The sequence below is a fragment of the Erythrolamprus reginae genome, chromosome 1, assembly GCF_031021105.1.
Source record: "Erythrolamprus reginae isolate rEryReg1 chromosome 1, rEryReg1.hap1, whole genome shotgun sequence".
Taxonomy (NCBI): domain Eukaryota; kingdom Metazoa; phylum Chordata; class Lepidosauria; order Squamata; family Dipsadidae; genus Erythrolamprus; species Erythrolamprus reginae.
In genome coordinates, this window is record NC_091950.1 from 298,903,774 (window position 1) to 298,926,533 (window position 22,760).

Consider the following 22,760-nt stretch of genomic DNA (forward strand, 5'->3'; position numbering starts at 1 on the left):
AGTTGAGATATTCCTTCCCCCTAGGCGATTACAATTTATGCATGGTATGTTTGTGTGTATGTTTGGTTTTATAATAAGGGTTTTTAGTTGTTTTAGTATTGGATTGTTACATGCTGTTTTTATCATTGCTGTTAGCCGCCCCGAGTCTACGGAGAGGGGCGGCATACAAATTCAATAAATTCAATAAAATAATAAAATAAACATGCTCTCCAACAGTGCCTTATATCCGCTTCCCTTTTTCCCCTTTAAAAAAGCACAGGCCTTGCTTGGCATTGCAGTGTGAAGGGAAGAACTCTACTGTATCAGATCAAAAAGTAATATAGATAATTATTTCGTTTCCAGTAGCAGTGAACAAAATGTTTCTGGTGTTCTGATCTGTCTAATCTTATGCAATGATTCAGATATTATATGGCTCTTTCTGTTTGTGTTCCAAAACATCCTTAACATGGGAAGAACCTCTGTTTGTTTTTTCACTAGTTATATTTCAAGTTAATAAACACAGATACTTATCTAAACAGGTACTGCATGTGTGTAGTATAAACTGACAATGATCACTCTAACATAAAATTCAAAATAATGTTCTTAATGTTTTTGCAATAATTTTTCAGGTGTATTTGGAATTTGCAGCGAACCTTATCGAAAATATGTATGGAATGGGAAATTGCTTGATGTTGTCAAAACTGCAGTTCATCGAGACTGGCTTTTGTATGTTATTCATGGATTTTGTGGGCAGTCGAGTATCCTTCTGTTAGTTATTAATGTTTGTTACAGTAACAGCAAATTGTTATTCGAGAAAGAAAACTGAATCATGGTAACATACAATAAAGTCCTTCCTTAGGTTCTTTGTATGTTGCTATTAAACTCACCCACAAATTAATTAGCTGTTTGTAAAAGAACCTCTTAGATCTTAAGAGCTGGAAAACAAATTTTCAGTGTTCGTCTACATGCAGATAATGAAGCACAATGAAGGAAAATTCTTATTCTAAGCATGCCTATTACGAGAAATTATGAATGGGGTTAGTGTTGCCAGTGAAGAAATAAAAGAAATAAAGACTTCATTTCCTACCACAATGACTGTGTCGGACTTCACTGTGAAATTAGCTTGCAATGGAATAATTAAGCATACTCCTTTTGGAGCAGATAGTAGAATAGCTAACAAAACTTCATTATGATTAAATGCATTTTTAATACAACCAAAAAATGGAAATTGATATACCAGAGTAATTGAGACCTTATTATTTTAGAATACATATAAACTTTTTCCTGTACTTGTAAATCAGTTGAAGGAGCAATGTAGTTTTTGTGCATTTTATTTTCTTTTTTAAAAATAGTTTTTATTAAAACATTTTACATATACTGTACAATAAAAATATTCAAAGAAAAAGACATAGTAAATGTGAAAGAGGGAAAAAAGAAAGAAAAGGAAAAAAAGGTATAAAAACCAGAACAGCAAAGGTGAACAGAAATATAAGAAATGGCTTCTGATCTTTCTCTTGGCAGCTATACATACAGTTTTAATCAAATCCCTCTCTTACATCATATTTCTCTTCTTTCTGTAGAATATTTTTTTCTAATCAACAATACACAAAGTCAGAAAATCATTTTCTTTTTTAATATAAAAAGTCTGTAAAGAGTTTGCAGTTCATTGATGAATGTCAATAGTGACCTTTTTAAAAATCAAATAATTCAATTTGGTTATCTCAGAAGGTTGCAGTCAATTTTGTCAACTATTCATGGCTGATAGTGCCAAATATTTCAATCTTTGGGCATATACTGTAATAGCTTTTGCCCAATGATCATAAATTGAATATTATTATTTAAAATTCTTCGGATCCCCCCCCCTTTTTTTACATATTTACCAAGCGTAATAAAATGTCCCTTCATCTTGCCCATATTTACAACACACACTGGATATATTCTAGATCAGTGATGGCAAATCTTTTTTTTCTCGGGTGCCGAAAGATTGTGTGTGCGTGCTATTGTGAATGCACAAGTGCCCGCATCCATAATTCAATGCCTGAGGAGAGCGAAAACAGCTTCCCCTGCACCCTGGAGGCAATCTGGAGGCCAGAAATGGCCTGTTTCCAAAGTTCTGGTGGGCACAGTAGACCTGTGTTTCGCCCTCCCCAGGCTCCAAGGGCTTCCCTGGAGCCTAAAGAGGGTAAAAATGGCCTCCCCATCCCCCGGAGGCTCTCTGGAAGCCGAAAATGCCCTCCCAGAGCTTTTGTGCAGGCCAATAATCAGCTAATGGCACACACATGCACATTTGAGCTCAGCTAGGGCAACAGCAGATATGTTCCACGAGCCACCTGTGGCGCCTGTACCATAGGTTCTAGATAATATATGCTGACATCAGCTACCAACTCATTTTATACTTTTGTAGTCTTTCTCTCCTGGCTTTTGGCATTTTCCCCACTCTTATAAAAATTGTCTAGCTCAGAAATATTCTTCAAGGAAAACTAGAAAAAATGCCATCCTGTTAATATTTAATAGGATCTGTTCTTTTTGTCTATAGAGATTCTCAGGCATCCAGGTCATAATTGTGCTTTTCAAAAGTTCGCTGGGTTTTAGTTTTCCTTGAAGATGTTTCACTTCTCATCCAAGGAGCTTCTTCATTTCTTTGTTTTTTTCTTGAAACCTCTTCAAGGAAGAACAAAGGCCAGTTGCCTTTCGAAATAGCACCTTTGAGAAAATCTGTTCTTTTGTTTGGCCACATAATATTATATTGCACAAACATTACCCCTCTGATTTGCAAGTGTGAATTGCCTTAATTTTCAAATCTTTGGATAATTGCTTAAGGGAACCCATGGTTATTAAAATAGAAAAAATAATAACCACAAGCAGAGATTTGGAAGAATCAGAGTATTTATTTACCTCTGAAAGTCTGGCTAATTGTGCCATAGGAGTAATGAGTAACACATTTGGAGGCCTTATTGATATTTACTATGTTTTTCAAAAACAACAATCAATTGGAATGCTGTCTAAGCTTCTGCACCTGCTGTATTCACTGCCTTCTTATTTTGAATCTTGAAATGGTTGAATGTACTTCAGATTTCCCAAAAGATACAATATTTAATTTTGTATCATGCAGAAGTTATGTGAACCTGTCTTCACCAAGGGATGCACAAAACATACAATTTGAACAGTAGTGCCTGATATTTTTGCATTCAATTCTAAAATAAAATGTCTGCCTTTCTTGTTTTTTTTAGGGTAGCTTGAAAGATTAAAATGTCATGTTGCTAGACTAAAAGAATATTCTTTTTTAAAAAAAATGAGAACTCTATGCTTGCTCTGTGTTTATGTATATGCCAGGACCAAAAAGGAAGTTTTAAAAAAAGAATATGGGGTAGTGAATGACATATATTTATAAACCTTATCCTGGATTCCAAGAACTGCTTATTTATGGTCGTCCAGTGTATGTTACTTTGATAGCCAGAAGATCAAGTAAATTTGCTGGAACACGATTTCTAAAGAGAGGAGCAAACTGTGAGGTAATCCATATACTAGACATTTTTTTCATTGTTGTATAAAATCTTGCATGAGATGTACTTTGCCTCCACCCTGCAGGCTCGGTCTTGGTGGTAACTGTGTTTTGACATTTAGGCAAATCTAAAAAAAAGAAATTCTAAATCAGACTTTTTCTTATTTTGGGACAGTGTATATCATGAGGTCCAAGACAAGCTCTAGTTTATATTTCATTTGAATAAATTTTAATAAAATTACAAAATCTGTTATTGTTAGATGTCCTGGCTTTTCAATATTCCATATTTTTGGAGTATAAAATGCACCGCAGTATAAGACGCACTGGAGTATAAGGTTCACCTTAGTTTTGGGGGAGGAAAATAGAGGGGAAAATCTGCTACCAGATATTCATCTGACTAGGGTCCTTAGTCTGGTCAGCTTCTTCACATTATTTTATCCCCTGGTTAGGGCTTTAAAAAAAACCTTATTCAGAGAGAGTTACAATGGAGCTTGCAAGCCAGTAAGAGCTGGGAACATCATTAACACCTGACTAGGGCTGGAAAGAAAGCTTTAAAAAAAACCTACATTCAGAGTATAAGATGCACCCAAATTTTCAGCCTCTTTTAGGGAGGAAAAGGGTGTGTCTTATACTCCAAAAATACAGTACTTATATGTATCGCAATTTTATGATCACAGTTTTTGTGTGTCCAGAAAAATGTTCATTTATGCATTTCAGATTTAAGATTTCTCTGACAAAACACTGACAAGTTAGTAGAATTTAGATTTTATATCATAAATCCACAGGAGTATCAAGGTCAAACTGTTTAAATCAGGTTGCAAACCTAGGGACTTATTCAAAACTTCTTGACCTTTTAAAAAAATTTCTGGGAATATATTGATACTCATTTACACAAGAAAATTTCTTAAATATACATTAAGATGGAATGGCTTCCCCCCTGAGTTTTGGAGATCAGTAATTGTGATACAATATTTTTTGATCTCCTGTGGGCTATCACTGGTCTAATGGTATTGCCCTTCATTTTTTTCTTTTGTCTTCCAATTGTCCCATGGACACTTCAGATACCCAAATCCCAAACAAATGTGAATATCATCTAAGAATTGTAGATATTAAAAATGTATGTAATTAGTGGTAGTGTATACATCAGTACAATGGCACTTCTCAATCAACCATATGAATATAGAATGTCATGATCAACTGCCTCATTCCATCAGTATCAGTCTACTGGATAGTGAAGTGATTCTTTGTTTCTGTAGTTGCACAGCAGAATTCTTTTCAGGGGACCACATTGGGGGATGCATAGTCAGATACTTCTGAAGCACAATGTTCTCCTGCAATCAAGATATCTGGTTTGGAGCAACTGTAGATTTAGGAACAAAAGGAAAAATTAAAATTTCAATGTAGATGAGAACAAAAATAAATTAGTGAGACATTTTTTCCAAATAAACTTATTTGGGAAATTATTGTTGAATGATTAAGACAATGCCATGAATAATAATCAGTCATTGCTTTTGCTATGCTAAAATGGAAACTAGAGTGATAATTGAGTGATAATTGAGTGATAAGACTTTTGAAGATGATGTTGATAATTTGAAATATGGTAAAGGTACTGCTTTTTTCATGCAGGGAGATGTAGCAAATGAAGTAGAAACTGAGCAAATACTTTATGATGCTTCAGTAATGTCATTTTCTGCCGGAAGCTATTCCTCTTATGTCCAAGTGCGAGGTTCGGTCCCTCTGTATTGGTCTCAGGACATATCAACTATGATGCCTAAGCCACCAATTACACGTACGTACAAAATATTGATTTGTAGATTGTGTGCAGATTATGTGTTGATAAATTACTGTTGTGCTTCCAGATGTATTTTCAAGATGGAGGAATAATATTTTGACCAGTCATAGCTAATTGTAAATTGTACAGGTAAACATTTTCTAAGTGAAATCTTTCATATGTACTCTGATACTACCACATACTGGGATAGTGGCCATGAACCCTATTAATATTTCATAGTTAAGGCATTACCAGGCATAGACAAATATATTTTCTTCCTCATAGCCACACTAGCATACTGTATTTTTCGGACTAAGATGCACCGGTGTATAAGATGCACCAAGATTTCGAAGAGGTAAGTAAGAAAAAAGGGTTTTTCTTCCCCTGCCCCGAGGAGCAATCCCCAGGCCTCCCAAACCGTCCTTTTGCAAAAACAGGTAAAAATTATAATACTGCATTCGTGGTGACCAGAGGACCAGTTTGGGAGTGTGTACTGCCAACCATGGCTGCCAATATGGCAAGTGGCAGCAAATTTCCGCTACCAGTTCTAAAGAACCGGTCCGAACCAGCAGCAACCCACCACTGAATGAAATGCTTCACTTAACTATAATGGGCACGCTCCATTACAGTTGTAAATTGAGAACTACCTGTAATAAATATTACCCGCTGCAGGGCTGGGTGTAATTCACCAACAGAGCTATGACAGTTTTTTAGAAAATCAGTACTGTACTATATTATTTAATTAACTAGCTATTAAGAGCATAGACTTACCTTTATTACCTATTGCTTAGATAGCAAAAATAGTGTTTCTTGCTTCTTCCTGTATGTTGCTTAAGTTAACTGAACAGAATTGAAAAGACATATTGGACGCTTAAAAGACATAAAATTATTGCTGCTTTATTGTCTTTTTTTGCTCACAAATAGAAAAGATAAATAATAGTGTGTTATTGAATTATGGATTTGTTTGGCCTATTTCAGCTAGTTATATAAGATGGAGCCAGGGGATAAAAAATATGATGCACTATTTGTTTTAAAAATCATAAAAAAAATAAAATAAAAAGGCAATTGTATACAAGTAGTATCGTTTCATTGATACAGTAAAATTTCAGGTACTGAAAATAAGAAAAAAAATCCCTCTTTTCCTTTTATCCCATCTACACTGCCCAGTTGGTTGAGCTTTTTGAACAGCATTGTAAGTGGTATAGGAAGCTGTGGAAAGAAGTAAACATCATTGGAAATTGTACCTCTGCTGGTTGCACTTTGATATGAGAGTAGCTCAAACTGTTCTACCATCAAAGCGATAATAACTGACTGCATTATCCATTATTTGTTCAGTTTCCTTCTTGATGAGATTGTTTAAATCATTAGGTAAAATTGAAAGGGTCAGTACTGCATACATACCATTCTGAACTCCAGCAAAAACAGCAAAATATAAATGCAACAGATAAAACCATGGTGATGTGGGAATTCTCGACCCCAGGGAAGGGGGGGAGGAGTGGCTATTATAGCCAGGGAGAGCCTTTGCCTACGTGGACTCATTGCTCCGGAAATTGCGGGTTGCGAGTCACTCTTGATGAAGTTGGACTTAGGGGTTCAGGTGGGCTTATTTCTCACGTACCTGCCTCCCAGCTGCGTGTCAAAAGCCCTGCCTGTGCTACTCGAGGAGGTAGCCGGGTTGGCGGTGGAGTTCCCCAGACTTATTGTCTTGGGGGACTTCAACCTGCCGTCACTCGGAGAAACCTCTGGGTTGGCACAGGAGTTCATGGCCACCATGACAGCCATGGACCTGACTCAAGTAGTACGGGGTCCGACTCATGAGGGGGGGCACGCACCTGACATGGTATTCCTTTCCGAGCAATTGAGCAATGGTCTGAGACTAAGGGGCTTAGAAGCAGTGCCTATGTCATGGTCAGACCATTTTCTACTACGGCTTGACTTCCTGGCTCCAATCCTTCCCCGCAGGGAGGCGGAACCAATGAAGATGTTCCGCCCCAGACGCCTGATGGACCCAGAGGGCTTTCAGACGGCGCTTGGGGTTATTCCAGAGGCACTCATCCACAGTTCGGCGGAGTCTCTTGCGGAGGCCTGGAATACGGCTGCTGCGGAGGCTCTCGACCGGATTGCGCCTTTGCGACCTCTCCGTGGCGCTAGACCCCGTAGAGCCCCATGGTTCAACGAGGAGCTCCGGGAGTTGAAACGCCAAAAGAGACGTCTAGAGAAGCGATGGAGGAAGAGCAGGTCTGAATCTGATCGAACACTTGTAAGAGCTTTTATTAAGACTTACAAAGTGGCGCTCAAGGCGGCAAGATGCGCGTACCATGCCGCCTTGATTGCATCAGCGGAATCCCGCCTGGCCGCTCTGTTTAGGGTGACCCGCTCCCTTCTTAACCAGGGGGGAGTTGGGGAGCCCTTGCAGAGTAGTGCCGAGGAGTTTAACACGTTTTTCGCTGATAAAGTCGCTCGGATCCGGGCCGACCTCGACTCCAATTGTAAAACAGAGTCGACTGACAATGAGTCAGTCGAGGTGACTGGGGCACGTACTTGTCCACCTGTCTGGGAAGAGTTTGATCTGGTGACACCTAATGAAGTGGACAAGGCCATTGGAGCTGTGAGTTCCGCCACCTGTTTACTGGATCCGTGTCCCTCCTGGTTGGTCTCGGCCAGCAGGGAGGTGACACGGAGCTGGGCCCAGGAGATTACCAACGCTTCCTTGGGGAGGGGAGTTTTTCCATCACTCTATAAAGAAGCGCTTGTGCGCCCCCTCCTCAAGAAGCCTTCCCTGGACCCAGCCGTACTCAACAACTATCGTCCAGTCTCCAACCTCCCCTTCATGGGGAAGGTTGTCGAGAAGGTGGTGGCACTCCAGCTCCAGCGGTCCTTGGAAGAAGCCGATTATCTAGGTCCCCAGCAGTCGGGCTTCAGGCCCGGTTACAGCACGGAAACCGCTTTGGTCGCGTTGATGGATGATCTCTGGCGGGCCCGGGACAGGGGTTTATCCTCTGTCCTGGTGCTCCTCGATCTCTCAGCGGCTTTCGATACCATCGACCATGGTATCCTTCTGCACCGGTTGGAGGGGTTGGGGGTGGGAGGCACTGTGCTTCAGTGGTTCTCCTCCTACCTCTCTGGCCGGTCGCAGTCGGTGTTAGTGGGGGGTCAGAGGTCGACTCCGAGGTCTCTCCCTTGTGGAGTACCTCAGGGGTCGGTCCTCTCCCCCTTGCTATTTAACATCTACATGAAACCGCTGGGTGAGATCATCCAAGGACATGGGGTGAGGTATCATCAATATGCCGATGATACCCAGCTTTACATCTCCACCCCATGCCCAGTCAACGAAGCGGTGGAAGTGATGTGCCGGTGCCTGGAGGCTGTTGGGGCCTGGATGGGTGTCAACAGACTCAAGCTCAACCCGGATAAGACGGAGTGGCTGTGGGTTTTGCCTCCCAAGGACAATCCCATCTGTCCGTCCATTACCCTGGGGGGGGAATTACTGACCCCCTCAGAGAGGGTCCGCAACTTGGGCGTCCTTCTCGATCCACAGCTCACATTAGAGAACCATCTTTCAGCTGTGGCGAGGGGGGCGTTTGCCCAGGTCCGCCTGGTGCACCAGTTGCGGCCCTATCTGGACCGGGACTCATTGCTCACAGTCACTCATGCCCTCATCACCTCGAGGTTCGACTACTGTAATGCTCTCTACATGGGGCTACCTTTGAAAAGTGTTCGGAAACTTCAGATCGTGCAGAATGCAGCTGCGAGAGCAGTCATGGGCCTACCCAGGTATGCCCATGTTTCACCATCACTCCGCAGTCTGCATTGGCTGCCGATCAGTTTCCGGTCACAATTCAAAGTGTTGGTTATGACCTTTAAAGCCCTTCATGGCACTGGACCAGAATATCTCCGAGACCGCCTTCTGTCGCACGAATCCCAGCGACCGATTAGGTCCCACAGAGTGGGCCTCCTCCGGGTCCCATCAACTAAACAATGTTGGTTGGCGGGCCCCAGGGGGAGAGCCTTCTCTGTGGCGGCACCGACTCTCTGGAACCAACTCCCCCCGGAGATCAGAACTGCCCCTACTCTTCCTGCCTTCCGTAAACTCCTCAAAACCCACCTTTGCCGTCAGGCATGGGGAAACTAAACATCTTCCCCTGGGCACGTTGAATTTATATATGGTATGCTTGTGTGTGTGTATGTTAGTATAAGGGTTTTTTTTAAATTTTTCAATATTTTAATTAATTGGATTATGTATTGGATTGTCTTTTCACTTGTTGTGAGCCGCCCCGAGTTTTCGGAGAGGGGCGGCATACAAATCCAAATAATAAATAAATAAATAAATAATTCTGTTTTTGTTACAAGGTCATGCTCATTCATCTAATTAGAGCTACTGTAATTCATAACCTATGACTTTTATTTATATGGTACTTCTGTGTAGCCAAAGTAGATCTGAAACCAGAGTGCCTTCTGCTCTGAATTCTTTCAAATGCCGTATTCCATCAATGAGAGCCAAGTGAGTTGTTGGGAAGTATTTACTTAACATGCATCTCAGTACTCTTTTTAAAGCATTATTGTCCAGCTTATTATGTTTTATGTGTATGTTATCCTTTCACAAAAGACCTTTGCATAACAATATAAGCAGTTCATGCACATGGGGGAACTACTTCATTTTCTAGGTTTAAAAATTTGTATTTTAAAAATTAGATGAGAGGGAAGCGATATCACCTATCCTGAAAATAAGCTCCATGACTTTCCATCTGCTTTGTAGTTTCAATGAGGATTGTTAAATATGAAATTTATAGCATATTAAAACAAAATAAGAGCCTACGACTCTGTTCCTCTAATATGAATTGCTGTTTTTCTAGTGGATCAGGCAGACCCATTTGCTCATGTAGCTGCTCTTCACTTTGATCAAATGCTTCAGAGATTTGGCTCTCCAATCATCATTTTGAACCTTGTCAAGGTAAACATTTTTGCTTGTGCTAATTGCTAAATGTTGCGGAGCTCTTGAGGAGAGACCACAGAGACCAAGATCTTGTCATTCATAAAAATCAAGATAAATTAAATATCTTATCAAACCTTTCAAAGATATTACAAATGTATTAATGTACTTGGGATAATTTTCCTGTTTTATTTTCAGATGTGATGATTTTGTGAAATATTTTTGCTTTATGGCTAATATTTTAGTACATTCTAATTATTCACTTTATCAATCTCCTTGAACATTTTCAATGCTGACTATAAGCTGTGTTTATTGAAGATATTGTTACTACCCTGTGTAGGGAGACTTGCATTTACTTCTATTTTCAAATCCATGTAGCATTCCCCTGGAAAGCTGCTACAAAAAATATTTGGCATGTCAGAGACAAGTTCTCAGAGCTGTGCTTCCCTTTGGCAGTGCTTTTTTAAAACTATAACTTGTCAGTGAGTAAAATCAATTATTTCTTTTGATAAAGGATTTTAAATTATTTAATGCAGTGTTTTGTGTGATCAAGTATTTCTGTCATCTTAAAAGATTTCAGCTATGTCTTTGCATATGTGGAAACTGAGTACATTAATAGATTTTAAAATATAATTCCTATTGTAATCATAATGTAACCAGTAGCAACCCTACCACTTTTTCAGTTGTATTATAAAATCATAATTTTCAGAGTTGATTTATTTGCCCAGTTCCAAATCTTAGTTTCTAAAGATTGATCTTAGATTAGCTGCCCCGAGTCCTCGGAGAGGGGCAGCATACAAATCTAAATAATAAATAAATAAATAAATAAATAAATTATGATTTTAACGTGAGGCTAAATTGCTCTTCTATATGGAAGGATGGGGAGAAGAATAACAGTAATATTCAGTATACATTGTGGCATGATATCAATGAATCATCAATCCATCAAGTTCAACATTGTCTATGCTGATTGGCTAGGAGCTTTTCTGATCACTATCTGGAGATGTCAGGGTTTAAAGGTGAGATTCTACTACAGAGAGTTTGCTCTAGTCCAGGGGTAGGCAAAGTTGGCTCTTCTATGACTTGTGGACTTCAACTCCCAAAATTCCCGAGCCAGTCATCTTACCTCTGAATTCTGGGAATTGAAGTCCACATGTCATAGAAGAGTCATTGTTGCCTAACCCTGCTCTAGTCCAAACTTATGGTCCCTCTGTCCTTAGGGAGACCGTTTGCAGGTTACCACTATAAGAACGTCGAACCATTTCCAATAGTCAACTGGCATGCCTTAAACTTGCATTCCAATCAAATTAACAATAATACATTATTAATGTAACTTATTTTAAACCCCTGTATATGGCAATATTTTACATTTCTGATTTTATAAACTTGTATTAGAACTGAATTGTCATAATTTTAAAATAAAAAATAATGTTAAAGAGCAAGAATTCCAGTCTATTTTAACTCTATCAACACTTGAAGCCAAACTTTAAATCTGCTTCATTAGTAAGTATCTTTTCTAACTGTTCCTTTGTTAGCAACCACTGAAGAGAAAACTTAGGCATGCAATATTTTTTTCATTTTCTTTCTCACCCACATTAATTAACAGATTGTCCCTTTGATCACTTTAGAACATAAATTACTCACTGAGAAAGTCACAGTGGGGGAAAAAAATGAAGTAAATAGTTAATTTATTTTCACTTGCTTTGTTGCAAGTTTCTTACAGAACAGCTGCTCAAGATCCTATCTGACATTCCAAAAAGCCATTAATCTCACAGAATATACATATCCTGTAGGAGTATTTGAATGCTATTCTTGCTTATACGCTGTCAGCTTTACTTTTTTTTAAAAACTATTTTAAATTTTAAATTGTATATTATTAGATTTGTTATGAATTGTTTTATTGTGTTGTGAGCCGCCCCGAGTCCACGGAAAGGGGCGGCATACAAATCTAAATAATAATAATAATAATAATAATAATAATAATAATAATAATAATAATAATAATGGCTGAGCCGGGGGGGGGGATAGTGTTGTTATGTCTAAATACTATACAACCAAGTTACACAAGTACATGGTGTGAGGTCCCTCATAGCCAAAAAGCTTATAATCTGAATAGAGGCAAGTATTTTAGCCAAACCCAATGACATTAAAAAAATGATATAGAAAAGAGACTAACTTAGTAAAATAACCACCCTGATAACAAGTAATGCTGTTAATTTCTGATTGTCCCCAATTTTCCAAATTATTATTGGAATTAGAATTTTTTTATTGGCCAAGTGTGATTGGATACACACAAGGAATTTGTCTCATATGCATAAACTTTGGTGTACATACAAGCAATAAGTGATAATCATAATCATTATATTCTTTCGTACATTTTTTGGGTAGACAAAGAAAGCATGTAGAATAATATTTTAATAGTGAAGAGTTTTAATGTATCCAAAGTATGTATAAAACCCTCAAACAGATATTCAAGATTCCTATAGAAGCTTGGGAAATTGAAGGGAATAAGTCAGCTATTTGTTAGGGAGAAAAGTTTCTCCTCTAAGAGGACAGAAGTGGAGAAGATGTGAAGTGATTTTATGATCTCTCTCAATTGTTGCTTCCTCGGTACCCTAGAGTCCCTCATGGGATTGTTGATATTACAGATAAAATTACTGAGTGCATAGCATATGTTCAGCATTACTTAGTATGTCATTGCTTATATTAATAGCTAACTAGATAAACATGTTTTCTAGGTGATATAGTCATGGGTAGGCAGACCATGTTTAAAGCCAACCATGAAAGTAAGAGATGTTAGATATCTGTGAGGGTTCTTTGCTCTCCAAGGACTGAGCATCACAGAACATACCAAATATTTTATTGCAGCACCTACCTTCCCTAATAATAGACCAGTGCTCTGAGTCAACTCCACCCTTCTAGGACTTTGGAATGTGATGTTACCACGAAACTCTGTCTTTAATACTCAAGCTCTTTGTATTCAGTCTAATAATACTCAGTTCAAACAGAAATCTCAGAGTCTTTAACGTAAACCTTTGGCTTTTTCTAAAAGTTTTTATATTACTTATACAATGGTGCCTCTACTTAAGAACTTAATTTGTTCCTTGACCAGGTTCTTAAGTAGAAAAGTTTGTAAGTAGAAGCAATTTTTCCCATAGGAGTCAATGTAAAAGCAAATAATGCATGCAAACCCATTGGGAAAGAAATAAAAGCTTGGAATTTGGGTGGGAGGAGGAGGAAGAAGAAGAGGAGGAGGACAGTTGCTGCCGAATGAAGAAGGTGAGGTGAGCTGAATCAAAAATATCCAAAACTTTAAGGCTTAAAAAAAAGGGACTCTGAGGTGGTGAGAAGGAGCACGCACCTCTCATACACCCAGCGTGAGGCTGCCTCCCATACACTGCATCAGAGAGAGAAACCCAGGTGGGCGAGAGGAGGAAACCTTCCGCTCCTTTGACCGAAAGGCTGCTGCTGCTGCTGCTACCTGCTTCCTCTTCCTTCCCATACTGAAGGGCTCCCCTCTTCTCTTGCTCACTCGCTTTGTAGCCTGCGCCTTTCCTTCACTGTGGTGACTCCTCGGTTTGGCTGAAGCCGAGTTGATTCGGCTGGGACGAAGCACCCCCGTTTGCCTTTCCACGCCCAAACACTCCAGGAGGCAACCTCGCACCGGGTGTATGGAAGGCAGTGCGAGGTAGTCACCACAGTGAAGTGGTTTATTCCCTCTCCAAGCGCCCAGAAAAAAGAAAATGTTCCATTCGCTCTGGGCTGCCCAGAGCGAAGGGAGCATTTCTTTTCTCTGGGCGCTGACAGAGGTTTATTCCCTCTCCAAGCACCCAGAGAAAGGAAAATGCTTTGTTCGCTCTGGACTGCCAAAGCCTCCTTAAGCGCCACTGAAAGGCTCCTCTGGCAGCCCAGAAAAGCCCGAGATGGCGGGATTAAAGGGGGAATGGCAGGAAACTGGCTGGGCCTTCGTGCTGCTCTCAAATTTCCTGGAAAAATTTCCTGGGAAATCTCCAGAGGTGGCCTCCACTTCCCTGTCTGTACATTAGCGTATCTCCTTTTCTCCTGTACTCCTCCTCATTTTGTGTTAGTGCGTGCTTTTCTTAGCCAAGAACCGGGGTAAGGTTAAGCTGCCTCTGGACATCAGCAAATCCTTCACAAAAGCAGATCACATCCCCAACTTCACTCCCTCTCACCAGATCTGAGTAGTAATTCACATATGACTTCAAATGTCTCTATTATTGGTAGAGGAAAACTTGGATTCAGCCCAAAGTGCTTTCTATTGTAGCTTTTTAAAAACAGGAAAGAAAAGGAAGGACGTGTCAAATAAGATTAGGTTATTTAAATAATCAAAACTTGTTCTGGAGAATTGCTGGGAAATCAGAAAGTAACAAATGAAACAAAATTTCCAGCTATAAAAAATGTTAGTTAAGAGTCTTTTGTTTGTGGTAAAACATAATTAATGAAGATAGTTTGTATAAATCTCAGCGTTTAGTAGCTATATGGCTAGTTTTGTTCACAGAGACTAAACAGAAAGCCATCTCCTTAATTCTTAGAAAAAATCTCCAGAGAATTCTAGAATTGTAAGCTGAAATGGGACAGTAGAGGTAGTCCTTGATTTACAACCACAATTGGGCACAAAATTTCTGTTGCTAAGCTAGACATTTGTAATCTTGCCCCATTTTATGACCTTTCTTGACTCAGTTGTTAAGTGAATCGCTGCAGTTGTTAAATTTATAACACAAACGTTAATGTGGCTTCCCCTTGACTTTGCTTGTCAGAAGTTTGGAAAAGGTGGTCACATGACCCCAGAGCACTGCAAATGTCATAAATGTGAGTCAGTTGTGCCAAGCATCCAATTTTTAACCATGAGAACACTGCAGTGGTTGTAAATGTGAAAAACAGTCATAAATCACTTTTTTTTCAGTGCCATTGTAACTTGGAACGGTCACTAGATAAACCGTTGTAAGTTGAGGACTATCTGTAAAATACCATCCAGCATACACATGTGAGCTGCATTCACTACCAAATCCATGAGCTCCCCTCCCCCTAATTCATATGGATTACTTAAAGTGCTCTTATAAGGAAACATTCACAGCAAATCAAATTGATCCTGAGCTAGGCAACAGAGGGAGGAATCAGTCAACAACATGTGGCTCAGTAAACCAAATGGTTTATATTCCCTGACTATATCTCCAAGATATATAGCTAGTATGTCAACCTAAAGGATGACACTCAGATGGCTTTATTAAAACCATTCCACTGTCATGTAGTATCATTTGTACGATGTCTGTCTTTTTTGGGGTCTTGTCTTTGAAAAGTAGTGGACCGAAGGTGTGGTTCTGCTTTTGCTTGGGTCTGCTCAGCAAGCTGCCAGTGTTGGGAGCCTGGCATACATTGTAATTGTTTGCATACTTAATTGATTTATGTAGTATCTTTAATGCAGGGATGTCAAACTCGATTTCATTGAGGGTCGCATCAGAGTTGTGTTTGACCTCAGAGGAGGGCGGGGGTGATGGCAACCAGGAGTGGGCATGGTTAAGGTGGCAGTGGCCCTTCTCTTCTTTTTTTCCAACAGTTCTTTACTATAATCATTTTCCTATCTCTTATATACACCATATACACCTTGTTCGCTGTATAACTGGCAAACATGTATTACTTATTCTTCATTCTCTTACTCATAAACTTTTTATTTCTAAATTTATCCCCCATTGTTTAATAGTAAATTGCTTTTCCAGGCAGAAAATTATGATTCAACTAATAATAAAATACAACAGCATAAATAACATAATACAAGATCTAACAGCAGAGGTAAATTTCCAGGATAGTAAATAGAAATGGTTGTCAAATATAGATTGTTGATTGGAGATTAAATGGACTTACAGCATTTAAAATCTGGCATTAAACTGTAGTATTAACATAAGATGTTGCTTGTTTTCTTTCCAGATCAGGCACTTTCTTGAGGCCACATAATTGTAATCCAGTCCTCCTGCAGCACTCTGCCAGCCGAAAATGGGCTGTGTGGGACCTGTGGCCCATTTTGGCCAGCAGAGACACTGCAGACCAGTCCTTTGGAAATTTCCAGGCTGGCCCTTTGGGCCAGATTTGAGCAATTTTATTCTGGCCCATGGGCCTTGAGTTTGACACCCCTGCTTTAAGATGATATGGTTGTTTTATGTGAGCCAGGTTTTGGCCACCACATTTTGGTGCCATGACTCAGATTGTCTATCTGAGTAATAATAGAACAAAAGAGCTGTCAGTTGGCAAACCATTTAATTCTATCAGATACAAAGTGTCTTGTCATAACTTTAGCGGTTTTATGCCAGGATCAAAGATCTGTAAAGTTTTTAATTTTTACGTATTCTCTCTGGCAAAAAGGTTCTTTGATTCATAGTTTATCACATATAAATTTAAGGGGCTTTTTTTGACACAGTAGACTTATGTTGCATTATTAAGTTATGCAGACTAATTCCAACATACACAGAAACTGGATGTGTCTGTTACTAAACCAAAAGGCAGGTGGAAAATCTATCTCCTAAATCTAAGAAAGAAAAAATTTAAATTCATTGTAAAACATTCAGCCCCAAATCTGTCAAGCTCTGAATGTCTCTGTGCTTCTAGAAATGTGCAAACTGCGACTTTGTAAGTCAATGGGTCAACATGTAAACAGATTTCCCCCTCCAGAACCCAATTGGAGATAACTGTTTTCAGAGGCTGAGCTGGAGACTGTTGTAAACAAATATTAGAGAGAGCTAGTAACAAAATGTTGTTGGCTGTTGAATTTTTAGATTTTATTACAGCTGTCATGTGTATCTAAGCTCACGTGACTCTGTCAGATGAATCATTGCATGCTGTTATTCACGGGGCTTATGGAATATGGCAGAAAATGCACTTCTCTGAAGATGCTCAGTACTAATACACCCCATTAACACTTTCTTGTCATTTATGTGTGGGAAGAAGAGGATATTACCCTAAATGTCTGAGCCAACCTTGAATCACTTGCCTAATCAGGTGTAGAGCCATTGTACTTTTACTTAGACACATCATTTAAGATAAATGATTGGGTATTTAGTGTGATATGGAAATAGGAAACAGTAAAGAGCCTTTTTTGTTATTTACATATTTATCATTTTCATAGGAAAGAGTTTAACACTATTATGAAACTTCTGGATTAGAGCAACATGAGCTTCAGGAATTGGTATTTAGAACATTTTTATGGGACAAATATAAATATAAAAGTGATTTTTTAAAAATCTGACAAAATATTCTTGGCAAGACATTTTCCCATGTTTTATGATTAATGATAGCCAATGTTTACAATATAATTGTATTGTTAGATTCTTCAGTTAGATTCTTTTATACTAATTGGTTATAAATGTTTTTTGAGTTTGCGTTTAAAGAGTGTAGAATTAAAGAATAGTTTGTTATAAATGTTTTTATAAGAGAAAAGTGGACTTTGGTCAATTTATATGAGGATGCTTTTTCTATTCAGCACCAATGTCACATGGCAATGTGTTTTAAAGAATCATAGAATGTTCATTTCAACTTTTGAGATCAACATCCAAGTGCAATGCAGGAATTCAAATTAAAGCATCCTAGACAAATGGCTATTTAACCTTTGTTCAAACAATAGAAGCCAGATTGTTAGATTGCTTTTATTATTAAGTATTTTGCAATATTCAATTGAATATATCTTTGTGTAGCTTTAAGCATCACTTTTTGAACCAAGTTACAGCTAATGGGCTAACTTACAGTATGTATCCAAAATCTGAGACCTATGATTCCCATGGTATTGTAATTATGATTACTTCAATGATATTATACTGCCATGCTGTCACTCACAGATTCAATGCAGCAGTCCTTCCATAGATTACTGTAGGCCAGGGAACTGGACTGTGCAAGTGGTGGGCATATGCTCATGTGGCACAGCTCCAAGTAAAGCTTTATGCGCCGGTCCACCTCTCACACCCACTGGTTCCGAATAGTCCATGGCCGGATAAGTGGGCCATGGCCCAAAGGTTAGGGACTCTTGCAGTATAGACTGTCAGAGTATGGTCAGCTCTGGCCAAGTCAGCAGAATTAGTGCTTCTCCATTGCTTTTATGGCCTTGGTTATTCTATGTTTCCAGTTAGGAAAGGAAATATCTCTAAAATTACCCTATGGGGGCTCGGATTATCTAGTATAATGCAAAAACTGAAACAAAAGGCAATTACTGAGGACAAAATACCACCATAGCTGTGCTCCCCAACTGAGTATGCTGTTATATAGTATACCATATGGTGTATCCTGTTTGTGCAGATATATCTGATGCATGTTTAAAAAGTTCCAAAGGTTCATTTTTTAAAGTTGTTAATTTAACTTTGTTGTTAGTTACGTGTCAGGGTAAATTTCTGAAAGAGTGCCCTGACTAAAGAGCAGCCACATTTTGAAAATGCAAAAACTGCTTGTATCCTTCAGTGCTTCATTGTACTATTTACTAATGTATACAGTTAGTTTTAGTACAGTTTTTTCCCCTCCCCTAAGAACCTAAATTATTTAATGTACAGTATATATCCCATTTCAGTGAATGCTTTTTTTTTAAAGGAACGTGAAAAAAGAAAACACGAAAGGATACTAAGTGAAGAGCTTGTTGCTGCTGTAACTTACCTCAATCAGTTTTTACCTCCTGAACATGCTATTGTATACATTCCTTGGGATATGGCCAAATACACAAAGAGGTAAGTGAGGTTGTGAGTATGTTTATAGAACATATGAACAAATATAGCTTACTCACATATGCAGCCTTGTCTTTAGCAGCATTTAGTATGTACTTATGCTAACTGTAGTGCATTATATTAATACAAAATAACCATTGTTGTCTAATTTTATATAATGGTATAAGGAAAAACAAATGTGGATGTGGTAAATCTCTCAGAAAAGACTTTTCCTAGTTTCTTGGACTGTAAAGGCAACAGGCAGAAATATACTTTTTGACTTGTGAGATTCTGTTATTAACTTTACAGTAAAATAGAATTATCCCATTTGATCATGTTTCCTGTTAGGATCACCTCATTAAGCTGATTCCTTAATACTGTACTGAAATAATTTAAGAGATGTTGGGCAGTGCAACTGAAAAAAAAAGTTATTCCAGCTTTGGAACATCTAGAACAGCGTTTCCCAACCGGTGTGCCGCGGCACACTGGTGTGCCGCGAGACACCGTCAGGTGTGCCGCGGCGAGAGGTGGCGGAGGAGAGTGGGAGGATCGGGCGGGCAATGGGGCAGGGCGGAGAAGCCAGGGGTGCGTTTGGCCGGAGGCACCTACTGCCGCACCTCCCTGCCCCTGCCTCCCTGCCCCTGCCCCTGCCTCCCCACGGTGCCTCCGGCTTCTGGCTTCTGGCTTCTCCGCCCTGCCCCATTGCCCGCCCGATCCGCCCACTCTCCTCCGCCGCCGCCTCCTGCCTTGGGGCGAGCAATCCGGGAGTCCGGGAACAGTGTGGCTTTGCGCCATGAAGAGAAAACGGCCGACTTTTCCCTGCTGCCGTTTTCTCTTCATGGCTCAAAGCCACACAGTCCCGGACTCCCGGATCGCTCGCTTCTCCGGTCAGCAAAGCCATCTGCCCAGGAAAGCGCCGCACTGGCCGGAGAAGCGAGCGATCCGGGAGTCCGGGACTGTGTGGCTTTCGGCCGGGCTAACGGGAGGCGGCGCGAGGCTGGGCGCTGGGGACGTCTGGGAGGGCGAGGAGGCTGATGGCTGCTGCGCACTCCACTCTCTCTCCGGCTCTCTCTCGCTCTTTCTTTTTCTCTCTGTTGCTGGCGTGGTGGACGAGAGAGAAAGAGAGAGAGAGAAAAAGGAGGGGAGAGAGAATGAGAGAAAGAAAGCAAGAGAAAGAGAGGGAAAGAAAGCAAGAGAGAGAGAGAAAGAAAGGGGGGAAGGAGGGAGAGGGAAAGACATAGAGGGAGGGAAGGAGGGAGAGAGAAAGAGAGCAAAAAAGAGAGAAAGAAAGAAAGAAAGAGGGATGGAGAGAAAGAAGGGAAGGAAGGAAGAGAGAGAAAGAGGGAGGGAGAAATAGAGTGAAATGGAGGAAGAGATTTTTTTTTTGTCCAAACTTTTCTTTAGCCCCCCCGCCCCCCCTTCAGTGTTCCCCAGAATTTTGAAAACATGAATAATGTGCCGCGGCTCAAAAAAGGTTGGGAAACACTGATCTAGAAGAACACCAGCAGCGCACTGCTAATTTAACCCCTGACCAGTCTAGTCTAGCAATTTCTTCTTACGATGGCCAGTGGCACATGGAAACCTACTAGTATCCCAGCAAATGTCCTTCAGTTACAATCACACTGCCATCAATAGTTGTTGAATCCCAGAACTCACATCAATCGAGCCAAGCCTTTTTTGAAATAATAGCCAAGCTGTTAGCTCATATCAGATCTTGTGGTAGCAAATTCCAAAGCTGACTTATGCATTGTGTATAAAACTATTTCGTTCATCTCTGCTTTTTCGGGATTCAATTTCATTGGATGAAGTCTGGTTGCAGTATTTGGGGAAGGAAACAATTGCTTGTCTTTATCCATTTTATCTGTACCAGGCACAGTTTTGTACTTCTCAATTGTGTCCCCTGTCATTCATCTCATCAAAGCCCCAAATGTCAAAATCTTTCCTCATAGGGGTATCTGCTGCAGCCCTTCGATCATCTTAGTTGCCCTCCTGTGTATCTTCTCTAGCTGCACTGTATCTAGAATTGCACAGAGTGTTCCAGATGCAGTCACGTCATTGATTTATATAAGGGCATTGTGATATTGGCACCTCTATTTTCAATACTGTTTCTTATTATCGGTAATATGCTATTGGTCTTTTTTACAGTGAAAGCACACTGTGTTGATTAACTGCATTGAATTGTTTACCCATTCAGTGCTTTATAAAGGATCTGAAAAAAGAAGCAGTTTAAAGGCCTTTAAAAAACTTAATGAGATCAGGATCCAAACATAGAAATCTATAAAACCACATTAGTTTTATTTAAAGGGATCCTGGCAGGTTTTAACCTCTTATGACTTTTTCCAGACCAGTGGTGACATTTAGTTTTACCATCTTTCGTTTTATATATGATAGGCTGTATATGGACTTCTGCATTTACATTTAAATCAGGCAATAAAAAGAAAGTTATTCTTGCATTTGGAAAGTTCTTTACTTTTGATTCATTAAAGCTATTTTCAACAAAAGGGAAAAAATGTACTTTTTACTTTTATTCCCACTTAGCAAACTCTGTAATGTCCTTGATCGATTGAATGTGATTGCTGAAAACGTAGTGAAGAAAACTGGCTTCTTTGTAAATCGACCAGATTCCTTCTGCAATGTTTTGCGACCAGATGAAAAGTATGTATTAGGCCAGAGTGCTAGATATAATTTGTAATTATTCTTTAAATATATTTCTAAAAATCTCTATTGTTTAGTACACTAATGGTACATTAATATCAAGACGTGCCTCAAATACAAAATTATGGTTCATATGTTCTCACACCAATTAGAGATTATGTAACTTTATTCATCATATTCCAGTGTTGTAAGCAATGGTGAGAAAATCTCAAAATATTGTATAACCTGACATAAAAACTAAGATGATGAGGATGATGATGATTGTTGTTGCTGTTGTTATGCAATTTGGCATTTTTATCCACCTATCGAATCCTTCCCAAAGACCTGGGATAGGACAGTATTGTTGTTTGTCTTTTGTATTTTTAACTTTGTAACTTGTTTGTAACTTTGTATTTTTCACAAGTTGTTTCTTTTCTATTCTGCTGACACCAAGTATTGCAATGTCTGCTATCCAAACTTGTTTGTCTTTCTTATCAACAATTGTTAAGTCTAGGGTGTTAGGCACTAGGTGCTTATCTGTTTGAATTCTAAAGAGTACTTCTTCATTGTTATTACTTTCTTTATTAAATTGCCCCCCTGCCCTCCTTCTTGCTTGCAGGCAAAGGGTATTTCTTGCAGAAAGTAGTATTGTTGCTACTTTGTAATGCTGTTGTTCATAGTCAGTGGTCTAATCTTGCAGCATCTAACTAGGTGCTGCACTGTTTCTTCAGTTTCCTTGTGGAGGTGGCATTTACTGTCTGTTGCTGTCTTCTCAATTCTGGTTTTGTATACATTTGTTCTTGTGCTGGCAGAATTAGCCCGTCTGTTTCTTTCTTCAATTTTCTTGCCCTTATCCATTGGCAATTCTGCTGCTGTCTGCTTTGCCTGCTTCTTTTTTAAAAAAATGTAGTCGTCTGTAATACTTGGATTTACCATTTCTTTTTTCTCTTCTTTATTTTATCTTTCTTGTAGGTCAGTTTGGTGTCTTAATTTCTGGCTCCAGAAACTAAGAAAGATATGTTGAGGTTCTTCTGAGCAGTTTCCTTTAATGTTCCTCACCTATAGATATAAATCTAAACCTAAAGCAGACCTCGTGTGTCATTAAACAAACACTCTGAGAACTAGGAAGAAATCATCTTAACTCTCTTTTTTCACATAAACCTATTTTGTTCTTTTAGAATGTACTCCCTCCATCCTGTTACTCTGATTACATTTCACCACATTCTATTTACTGAGTAAGTTTTTATGGTGTAT

At 39.4% G+C, this 22,760-nt stretch overlaps 1 protein-coding gene across 1 annotated transcript in view; it reads left to right on the forward strand.

The window, feature by feature from the left end:
* The window catches only part of FIG4 (FIG4 phosphoinositide 5-phosphatase), a 100,330-nt gene that overhangs the window by 38,008 nt on the left and 39,562 nt on the right, over window positions 1-22,760 (forward strand). The window contains exons 7-12 of the mRNA XM_070733336.1: window positions 609-737; window positions 3,391-3,491; window positions 5,108-5,270; window positions 10,106-10,203; window positions 18,763-18,896; window positions 21,411-21,527. Coding sequence (XP_070589437.1) covers window positions 609-737; window positions 3,391-3,491; window positions 5,108-5,270; window positions 10,106-10,203; window positions 18,763-18,896; window positions 21,411-21,527 — 742 coding nt within the window. The remainder of the gene's footprint in view (window positions 1-608; window positions 738-3,390; window positions 3,492-5,107; window positions 5,271-10,105; window positions 10,204-18,762; window positions 18,897-21,410; window positions 21,528-22,760) is intronic.